The 11,537-nt window shown below is 42.6% G+C and overlaps 1 protein-coding gene and 1 pseudogene across 1 annotated transcript; both read right to left on the bottom strand.

Moving 5' to 3' along the window:
- Positions 1–1,659: 1,659 nt before the first annotated feature.
- Positions 1,660–3,494, bottom strand: LOC127348883 (F-box protein SKIP23-like). Its single transcript, XM_051374751.2, has one exon. The coding sequence runs from the start codon at positions 3,206–3,208 to the stop codon at positions 1,856–1,858; it is 1,353 nt and encodes a 450-aa protein (XP_051230711.1). The 5' UTR covers positions 3,209–3,494; the 3' UTR covers positions 1,660–1,855.
- A 1,698-nt stretch (positions 3,495–5,192) lies between these two features.
- On the bottom strand, positions 5,193–10,997 carry LOC127347567 (uncharacterized; annotated as a pseudogene).
- Between the last annotated feature and the right edge of the window lie 540 nt (positions 10,998–11,537).

The raw sequence follows: 11,537 nt of genomic DNA on the forward strand, positions 1-11,537 counted from the left end.
TTTTACAGGCGTATCATGTGATTAGAGTTTATTATAGTTTTACTGCTTCTAGGAATAGTGAGGATGGTTAATTCTGTTTATGGTAAGTTTGGGAATCCAAATTCAGATGGAAGCCTATCATTTCTAGTTGAACATGTTCACGAGGTTGCAGTTTTGAGATTTGAAAATAGGACTGATGTTCTTACATTGCAACTGAATTCGTACCAAGGATAACTTTGTGGAAAGGTGGTGGCATGGTAATGTAGGTTGTCCTTTTTTGCTTCAGAATCAGAAGATGCGGTGTCAAATGGCGCGATATGTGGTAGCATGGGATTCTGTTTAATTCATCTACATTCCAACCTGAAATCCCAGGAGGGGCCTTCTCCCCGGTTTCACTTGGAATGTGACTGTTCATTTGAAGATCAAGTGCTCATCGATTTTTTAGTACTCAAAACCTGAATTTGTACCAAGGATAACTTTGTGGAAAGGTGGTGGTATGGTAATCAGAAGATGCAAACCCGTCATGTCTTTGAGAATTTGTTCAGGCACTGGGTGAACGGTTTCAGCAATAAAACTCGAAAGCTGGTAGTGGCTATGGAAGTGGAATATCTGATATACGTCCTATATATTGTCAGAATATTTTCCTAATTATTCTCTCACTGTCATTCATTCTATTTTCAGATTGATTCGTGATTTGTCTGGGTTTCAAAAGATGAAAAGATGGTAAAGCTGGGCTCCAGTGGCAAGGAGCAGACTTGGAATTGGAGAAGCAGAATTTTTAGAGTTCCCAGATCCCTGCCTCGTTTTGTTTATTAATCAATGTTTTACATCTAACATGAACCTTGTCACATCTTTTGTAGGTCGTCTGTTTGATGCCTTCATGTTGCTGCGACCGGACCTTGTTATTTTTATGACAAGAAAACAAGAAAATATGTTGAGGAAGCCATTTGGATTTGCTCCAGAGATTTCAGTGTTAGCCTTGCAAGGGCAATTTCTTCCCCGAAAAAGCGGCTACTAGGAAGAAGATAAATCTAGGAAGAGAAATGTGGATTTGCTCTAGATTTCAGAAGTATTATCTTCCTGTAATGATACTTGGGATTCTCTTACTGTAAATATATTTGACCCTGGACGCCTTCTTTGTTGTACAACTTGTGCATAAATTTGAGGAAGAGCCATCAATTCTGGAGGTAAGACTAATGATGGCAAATCAACCTCTATCTTTTGGACATGATAAATGCAGACAAAGTGCACATAATTTTCAAGGGATACAGGAACATCGCCTAAATACATGAAAATATCTACTGTCAAGGAAATATGAACGTTGGTATTGAATCTTGACAGCGAAAAGTCATGGACAGATTTGTTTCTTGAAGAGAGCTGGGTCATCTCGCAGCTTGTCTCTCCACCCTCCAGTGGACGTGATCTTGCTAAACTCTACAAATTTGATGAATTTCAAAACAACAGCAACGAATAAACCTGTTAACCATTGTCAAAACATAAGCTATTTCCAGCTTAGTAACAGCTGACCTCATCAAAACCGACACAAGCTTTCTGGCATGTGGCATTAATTCGTCAAGAGTGGTCATATAGGTGCAATAGATTAGCAAAAATCTTTCTACTTTCAAATTCTCTCCAGTAGAATATAAATAAGCAAAGCCACATGTGCATTGCACTAACAAGTTTACAGCATAACTTCTCAATTTCAACCGAGGGACAAACATCCCATGTGTTTAACAGATTATAGTGCCCCTACAGATCAGGTAAGCACAGATAATTAATATAAGAAGCAAATATAAGCGGCTCGCAGGCACTCTCCTTACAAGAACTCAAACATGAAACCTGTACTAAGTCACTCAAACAAAGGAAGGTTCATCCTTTACAGTCTTGTAAGAGTTGGTGTTATCCATACGGGCGTAGGCCAATTGGACCAAAGCTGAGGGGACACAAGTTCCTCACAAGTGCTATTTGCCAAGTCAAAGATTCCAATATCACGATGGTTATCCTTACATCCATAAAGATACGTCTCGTCATCATCTGTAAAGTAAACACGGTTTGCCTTCAACTGCAGATACTCTTGAGCACTTAGACATAGTGTTTGGTTGTGCCCAAGAAGGAACACGTGATCATCCAAGCTATTTATTCCCACAAGCTTTTTAGCCCTGGTGTCAACTTTATATATCTTGATATTCGTGGTATTAATCACATATGATGGAGGGCCAGCATCTTCACTGCCCTCCCGGGTTCTCCAGATTTGCAGTAGATCGCCGCACGGAGCCTGGACAATGTACTTATTCGAGCAGTATTCTACCATGTCTAAAATTAACTCCGTTGTGACCATAGGGCCTCTGAGATCGAAGGCGTAAATTTTTCCTTTCAATGTCACTGCATATAACAGACCATCCTTGTAGATGCAGTCCTGAAAATCAGAGTGTGGTGGCAGCCAGGTCCATTTGTTATCCCCTAACCTAGCAAATGAAAGCTGCCCGTACGGACTGTGGATAAGCGCCACAATATGTCCTCCTGCAGATGCATCATAAAATACGAATGCCTTATTATGGAGGTAGTTCCGCAGCGTGGCGAGAGCTAGGGATCTGGGTTCGTCATTAAAGTACTCAGCTGTGTGGGGTGAATAATGGTACATACATAAGGCACCTGCTTCATTGAAAATGGGAGTCACATGCTCGATGGTGATCACCGACGGTAGAGCGATCTGTTCACAGGTGATTGGATTGAGAAGATGCATCTCAGACCTCTCATCAGCAGTAACCAGCCAGCCATTTGAGGAGCCAATCACATACCTAGTGCGAATAGGAGGCTCCGGGAGAGTCAACTTGTATGACCTCTTCTCCGCCAGGCTGTAGAGGAACGCAACACTCTCTCCAGCAGATTCCGAGGTGTAGAAGAGGCACGGCGTCTGGGGCCGCTTGTACAGCCCAAGACTGCATAGGCTAGTATGTATGGAGCGCCAGGAGGAGCAGATGGAGCTGGCACGCATTAGGTCAGGGATCTCGAGAAGAGCAAATATATCCATGAGGACATCCTGCGGCAACTCTGGCAATTTGCCCACTTCAATCTCCAAGTGTGCTGGATGAATATGTTTTCGCTCGAGGGATTTCTTCATTAAACTGGGAGGAAGAACTAGCAGCTTGCGCAAAACTCTCAAGAGCACAGAGCAGAGATTCCATGGGTGCCATAAGCCAAATATCCTGGCTACGCTACAGGCCTTCATTGGAGCAAAACCGCCTCCGCGTGAAGACGACGAATCCCTTCAGCACTACTTGGAAAGTTGCAACCTTTTCTAATTGATACTCGAGAGGTCAGAGGGCCTGGGCATACATATGGGGAGGCGGAGCAACCCGAGGGCTCAGTACCAGTTCGAGTAGGTTTTGTCAATCTGAGTCCAAATTCCGAAAACGTCACTGTGTATCGCCTGAATTCTTCATTGGATCATTGTGGGTTCGGAGTTTGAATCGAACTGGTAGATTCAACAGCTCCGAGTATTCAGTCCTCCCTCTTCTACAAGCGGATTCCGATTCTAAAAGATTGGGGGGGGGGGGATTACCCGCGGTGGATCGGATCAGTCCAGTACAGGGCGTGACATAGAGTTTCAGAAGATGTAGGATGGAGAAGAACTATACTCGCAATGGTACAGTGACGATGGCATCATCAAGCACAGTCTCAACTCTCAAGGCAACTTTCTGGGTGGATTGTGCCATTGTGTGGACGACGATTGCATCTGGAACACTTACATTGTGTTTGGATGCACAAAATCTGGGCTTGGAATCGGAATTGAAAATTAGATAGGCCCAATTCGGCAGTTTGGGTGGACACAGAATTTAGGTTTGGAAACTTGACCCAATTCCACGCCCAGCCCCACGCGCGTCCATTGTGTGTAGCGAGATTTCAAGGGGGCAACCTCGGAAACTGCCTTGAATCATCTAGCGAACCGGTATCCTTCTTCTCGTAGAACTCGCAAGCGAGACCTCTCGAGGCTAGGTCCTAGATCGCGGGCAGGACTGGAATGGCGGCGGGAAGTTGAACACCCGCGGCGGCTGACTGGGCAGCGAAAAATTCATATGTGTTTATAACAAGTTAACAACTATGCTATGCACTCAGCCTGTGTAGAAATTTTCTATGGCTTTCTTATGCTTCTATTAAACAACTAGTTGTACCAATTCTCATAGATTTCTTTCCTAAAGAATTCAAGAAATAGGTTATAGCAATCCTCAATTTTTCATATTCTTCCACTTTTCGATCCTATGAATCAAACATGCATGTGTGTGATATGGGGTACACAAACATATGCCACACTGTAGCACCATAGACAATGTGCAGAACACATATCTGCGCGCCCACATTAGCGGTAGGTATTCCGTGTTTAGCTATGCCCGGGAGCCAAAACGCCATGTCCTGAAAAATAGCGCATGGAAAAAAATAGCGCATGGAACTGCTGCCAAAGTAGCACTGCTATGCAAATCATGCGGCCCTTGCTCGCGCTTGTGTATACAAAACACCTTTGTAATGTCGCGCTCGTATGCAAAATGCTGCGATTCCTGTTCAACTAATATTTCCTTTTCTCAAGCAAAATTGGACAGGTTATTCATCTTATTTATTTTTTTGCATTTTATTTATTAACAAAACAAGTGAGTGATGTATGTTATTTACTGTATGTGAAAATAAAGGTAAAAATAGGTTGTACTGAAACGTAATAAAAGTTGTGAAATAAACTGGGATTGTAAAAAATAAGGGAGCCCCAGAAGTCAATTGGAAGGCCATACTGTCAGGTATGCAGATCTGATGTAGAAGGTGCTGTTCATAGACACCCGGCTAGCGAAAAAGGTCAGGAACTTCAACACGAGACCATCGACAGGATGGCGAGGTGGTCCGGGGCGAGAGTTCAAATACTAGATCCCTCAACACACCTACCTGACTAGAGGAGGCTCAAGTAGATGCTCAAGCGGCTCGACCCACCCACAAACAGAAATTCAGCAGTAAGCTAGTGTAATTTTCTGGGACACACAAACACGTGTTCTGAATCTCGCTGGTCACTGACTACATGTGGACTGTGCAAGAACTCACACCCACACATCAACTGACACAAATATTACCAGGTACATATAGTAGTAAGCAAGGAAACAATACCAATATCCATGTCCCAACAGCTTCCTTGGATCCAGCAAATACACGTGCAATAGTGAATTACTGTCAGTTCGCTACAAATAGTACCAAATAGATTTGTTCCAGAGGTCACAGAAGTAAGTTAGCATGCATGGTCCTCCGAGGATACGGATGCAACATACTTAGCCTGCATTTGCCACGCCCTAGATGTTCAGGTGCAAAACACAAAACTATATAGAGTTCCACCGTGACATAAATTCCCTCCTGCTGTCTTCACAAAGGTTAAGTCTTAACAGAATCAATTACCAGGGCCACCCTGCTGTAGAAAAGCGCTAGGAACAGAAGCTGGATCGAGCTCATACAAGTCCCGAAGTCTGCCACCTTTCTCCTTTGTCAGACGAAACGATGGAATTCGATGAGAAAATCTCAGGTTCTCTTTCATAGGTATTTTCAGTACCCCCTTAGTTATGTCAGGCTTGAACACAGCAACGTGGCCATCAGATTTAGTCAAAAAAGAAAACAGTGTGCTTCGTTTACTGAACTTGACGATCTCCCCAATAGCATATTCAAAACAATTATTAGTGTGGTTGTTGCTGGAAGGAACCCGATCAGGTGACCAGTTCTTGTAGATGGCCCAAACCTCACCCATCTTCAGAAGAATATTAACCTGCCAGTTTGTATCAATTTGGCTATTTTCTACCAAATGAGAGAAGGTATGAGTTCCACCATACTTTGTTTTCCAGCTTCGTATTTTAAATTTGCCACAGCTCACAGGTACATCCTGCCCCAACAACAGCTTATCTTGCACCTGTTGACAGCAGGACTCAAGCTAGGTCAAATGCACTTCAAACGGTTGTGTCTCAACTTTGTTCACCCAGCCATAGACTTTAGGGAATGTATCGGTGTCATTGTAGAGAGCCCAAATTTGGCCACTTTCAAACTTCTCACACGAGCGGTCTTTTTCAAAGTTGTGGAATTCAGATTCTGGATATGTATAATAAACATCTACTGAAGGCATGCAAGATTCGAGACTAACCAAAGGAAATGTTCCCAGATCACTTGGAAGAGCCGCTGTATCCAGTTCCAGTAATCCTTCTGGAACGCCTACCCGTTCATTTCCATTTGTTCTATAGAAGGGGATACTGTGAGAAAATCGGAGTAGCTCACTTGATGGTATCGAAAAAAAATGGGTTGTCCTTAGCTTTTGTAAATAGACTAACAAAGCCATCAACCCTCATTAGCAGTGAAACAGTGACATCAGCACTAGTTGAGCCAACTGAGAGGACTTCCACAATATCATATCCATAGGACCGATGGTTATCTGCATCAGAGCTCCATTGCATGCTCCATCCTTTGTAAAGAGCCCATACCTCACCCTTGTTAGGATTTATTTCATATGAGTTCCCGTTTTTGCCTTTTGTCGATGAAACTCTGTGAGACAAGTACATGGATGGATCTTGTAATACTTTTGTTTCTCCTCCTAAGCAAAAGTTTCCACAAGATACTGGCAATTCTTTATTAGTCCAGTTGGCCTCTTGTTCATTCCTTGAGTTATGCTCCAGCCACGTCAGCTGAACTCTAAGGTTGGAAGTATCAATATGCTTTACCAAAGCATAAATTCTCGGCATGTCATCAAGGTTGTCATAAAGAGCCCAGATTTGATCAACTGCAATCTTGTTAACATCTCTGAACTTGCCAAAATCAAAGAAGTCAGGATAATGGTAGGTAATCACATGACTGCCAAGGTTCTGATGAGAACTACCTCTTGCTTCCTTGTAACTTTGCTGATTGGTTTCATGTCTTGCAATTCCTCCATCTTGGCTATCCACTCTGCTGAAGGCATGATTCTCAGCAGCAGCGGCGGCGGCAATATCATCAGTTATTTGCTCATAAGGACTAGATGGGGTGTCATGCTTCCGTTGCCTCTTATTATTACAGGAGTCTGTGACGTCATAGCAGTCAGCGCCATTATCTTGCATTCTCTTACCTAATCTCTGAACACTGGAGGACCCTGCAATATTTGGCCCTGGAGGTGCATCTTCACTTCTCAAGTTCTGTGTAGAAATGAAGTTTGGAGCAGGACGATCTAATGTCAAATTGCTAACTGATTCCTTGCGATTTAGGTTGTTTTGTTGCTGAAAACAGAACTACATCAATTTTTTGCTTCTGAACAGTTACCTTCCTCATTACCGCCTGCCCTGTCATCCCATTTTCTATGGTCATCAAGTGGAGCAGCATTCATTGTAGGTTCCGAGTCAATGTTCCTCTCTGCAGAATACATGTTAGTATATTGGGCGTGCTGATTAGTGCCTCCATGTAGTTGACCTGAAAACTTTCCAGGTAAAACTTGAGCATTATTCCCTGAATCAGATAGGAAACTCGAGGGCACAGCTTGCTCATGCAGCTTGAATGCAAAGAACAATTTACAGTGGACTAGAAAGTTCCGTTTGTAGTACACAAATCTCTTCCGACAATGTGGGCACATGGTCCAAAACACCGGTACAAAAGCAGGTGGTTGTTTGCGTCCCACGTGACTTCTATTTGCACCAGTCTTACTTGATAGATGTGTAGCATTGTTTATCACATGTTTGCAAGCATTCTACCTTTTGATGTCATACAAAGAACGCTTCGTATGATCACATAATATCTCACTAGCTTCTGAGACCAACTTCAGAGCAACTTCAGCACCAGCGAGAGTGTTTTTATCAGGCTTGAGCCAATTGGCAAGTTTGTCATATTGCTTTCTTATGACTGTGTCATCTGCTGTCGCGTCCACTTGTAGAATACTATACCAGTCTAAGTCTTCATTGATTTTTGCCACTGCTGCACAATGCACTTCACAGACAGTTAACAGCCGGTGTATGTGCTCAAGCTCTGGATTAAGTCTTTGAGCTTTAAGTGCAACCCTTCTGGACCCAACAAAGTCTTTATTTTCCAGCTTTTTTGCAGCAATTTCTATGGCCCTCAAAGCCTCTTCTCTGTTGCACTCCATCAAATTATCTACGAAACTGCCACAAAAGCTTTCACATATATTACTAGCAGACTGACATTAATATGCTCCAAACTAACATGTTTCTGATAACAAACTAGTAAGAGCACAGGTGAACATTTTGATGTCTTTATGTAACACCAATATGGAAAGAAAAATTGCGGTGCATTATGCCCTGCATATATAGAAAAGAATAAGCAACTATTAGTAATAGAACTATAAAACTGACTAAATTTTATTATGACTTCATAATCCCCTGTTACTTAAATTCCACAACAAGGATTGTATCACATTGCAGATGAAGTAACATAACACATATATGTCAGCATGCATGTTAGGATGAATGGAATAGAACTGTAGATGATTTAGCACATGTAAATTTACTGCTAGTAGAAATTTAACAAGATACGATAGACCTAAGCACAATGCATGCTCAGCAATTCAGTTGCCCACACTTGTAACAACAGGTAGATACGATTGTATTGAAGCAGAAATAACCACAAGGTAATCAATCTATAACTGTTCTCACCATTAATTGTATTTTATGAGGGTTTCATATCCATAGGAAAGGCCTATCACAACCCTCCTCTTTCTTCTTGTTTTGGTTCTCTTTTCTGTTGGGTTTCATATCTAGCCTACCCCAACTTGCTTGGGAAAAAGGCTTTGATGTTGTTGTTGTAATTGTATTTCATGAGGATTTACCCAAATTCCTTTATGATTTAAAACTACCATAGCTAATGCTCTCAACCAGTGACCAACATGTATGCACCTTATTTTGGCTAACCAAGTACCGGATCTCCCTGAAGGCAGTGTTAAGTAGGACGAGTTGCATGATGAACACACAAGTATAGAATATCCCCACAAAAGCTAAAAATATATCAATCATGATGCATGCAGATCTTAAATACAATGCATAAGCATAAATAACAATGAGAAGAAAATTGGACAAATTCAGAGGGAGCAAGTGAACAAAAAAAAAACAAATCACTGGAATCTGACAAAGCAGGCTTCTTAGCAGTCACTTGTTTTGTGCAGGTGAGCAGTTGCTTTTAGACACTCTTTGGAAAATTGGGTTGTATGGACTCTGGAGTACCCCCTCCTGGTGATTGTATGTTCTCTGGAGTACCCCCACCTGGTGAAATAATCAGTCTTGTCTCATCACTCTCCACTTACATACAAAGCAAATGATATGCTAAGTCCACTGTTACTTAACCTTGTGGATGGGAACATGATGCGGACCAAACATATAATTTGATGTGTATATTTTGGTGTCGTCTTTCACGGTAGATGAACAGTAGTGATGTTTAAATATGATATATTCAATTGCCACGACACACACAAAACGTAATGGGGTTTATCTCTTCCACTTAGTGAAAACTGAATTTGGATTATAAAAATGTCGCGCATGGCTCAATACACATGCCTTTACGTTTTGCCATCTACTGTGGTTAAAATAACACAAATAAATAAAACCGAATTAAATTATAACCTTTGGATTCTGCTGTGGATAGTATAGTAGCATGTGGTAGGAATTAGTCCAGCATACTACTATCACATTCATGAATCAACAGGATGGAAACTGGAACCACACCCATGCCTAGAGTAAATTTAATAACCACCTTAGTTTCAGGTTTAGAACAGATTATGCTAAAACCACCTCCAACACAATAGGTTAGCTTAGATTGAAAAAGAAGCTTTTGGAGTTTCCTAACAAGACTTAGTTGAATATGTTACTTTCCTTGACATCGTCCCCGAGATAATTGCGTGCATGTACAATTATAGTGTTTTAACTTGTGCATACATAGATCTTAATGACAAAAGTGAATGTGGAAAATATATCCCTCCGTTTCTACAGAACCATAGTGCCAGCAAGGTAATCAATGTAGCTATGCATGATGATTGGGGGACCATTCCAAGCCCCAAATTCTATACAAAAAATTGTAGTCCCCTCACACCTTATGTACATTGTATGGAGGATATCATCAGAAAAGAAAATCAAAAATAGCAGGCGGTATATACCAAATAATTAAAGGAAATACACAATAGGACCTTACTGTTTTCCTGTCAAATAAACAGGTGGTGCTGAAGAACTTGCTAATCCATTTAAGTAATTGTGAAATTGCTTACAGAAAAATAACCACAAGGTCTCAAACAGTTGATATGTATTTCTCTGCTCAGTGTGCAAGACACACAAGAGAAATGACATGTATACGTGAAAGGCAAGTGTTTGAAGAACTGCCTTGACCATCAGACCATAAAACTAGCAGTTCAGCGTAGTATTACCATCTTTGCATTCATGTAGCATGCAAACACCCTACTTAATTAAGCAACCTAATCCTGAAGAGCATCCCGGTTAGGGCTAAATTACGAACCCTAGGGCTAAACAACTAAGCAAGAGGGGGTGGGCAAAGAGTATAATCTGCTCGCGTCTGCGTCTCGCGAGCCCACTACCCGTCCACCACCTACATTCAGAATTCCACGCCTGATTTACGATTGCACGCGCGCGACCACCCGGAATGGCGATGGCGGCTGCTACCTCAAGAACCCACCCTCGCGCGCCTACGCGAAAGCTAGAAACAGGATATGAACGAGGAAGCCCAAGCGGAACGCATTGGAGAGCCAAGCGGATAATCATGGCAACACCCATCGACCCAGATTAGACGCAATCCAAAAGGCGAGAAGAGGAATAGCAAAATTGGAATACGGCACAGGTACGGTAGGGGAACCAGAGGATGGGTAGTAGAGATAACCTGAGCTTGGACTGGGAGTGGAGTGGCCGGAAGCCGGCAAGCCTAGCGCAGCGGCGAGGTAGCGGGAGCGATCGACGGGGTGGGGTGGGGTTTGGTTGGGGGCAGTGGAGAGCGGAGACTGGCGTGTTGTTCTCTGCGGGTAGTACGGCCGACGGGAGTGGGAGCGTCAGAAAACAGGGGGCTCCTGTAGTGTTTGGGTCGCGCCGCGGATGCGGAAATGGCCGTTTTTGTCGGTGTCCATTTGGCTCTCATGGTGGCTCCAGCGAGACGACACATTTGTTTTTACTTGTTTTTTTCTCTTCTCCATTTAAACATGGTTTCAAACATTACATATTGGAACATAGTTTTACATAAACTAATACATAGTTAGAAACATGGTTTACAGAAACTAATACATAGTTTGAACTGACACAAATAAAAACATTTAAAAAAAAGAAAACCGGTGTTGATTTTCGTATGTACGCTGCCAAGAAAAAACACTCGAGGGCACACCCAGTCACCCAAACTGGAGAATCCAGCTGGTGGCGTTGCCCATGTTGGTTCTTCCGAGGAAGAACAACCAGAAACCTTCACTACTGGCTTCAACTGGCATGTAGCCATATTCGCTGCAAAGAAAGAACACAGTTCTAACTATCGGTGTCCGAGCCAGATTCGCCGGTGTGGTAGTGCCTGCGGCACGCTGTGTCATCGAACACCTTGAC

Source organism: Lolium perenne, chromosome 4 (genome assembly GCF_019359855.2).
Source record: "Lolium perenne isolate Kyuss_39 chromosome 4, Kyuss_2.0, whole genome shotgun sequence".
Lineage (NCBI taxonomy): Eukaryota > Viridiplantae > Streptophyta > Magnoliopsida > Poales > Poaceae > Lolium > Lolium perenne.

What these genes read in the sequence shown, in the direction of transcription:
- LOC127348883 (XM_051374751.2), bottom strand. Translation starts at nt 3,208, where the DNA reads ATGAAGGCCTGTAGCGTAGCCAGGATATTTGGCTTATGGCACCCATGG.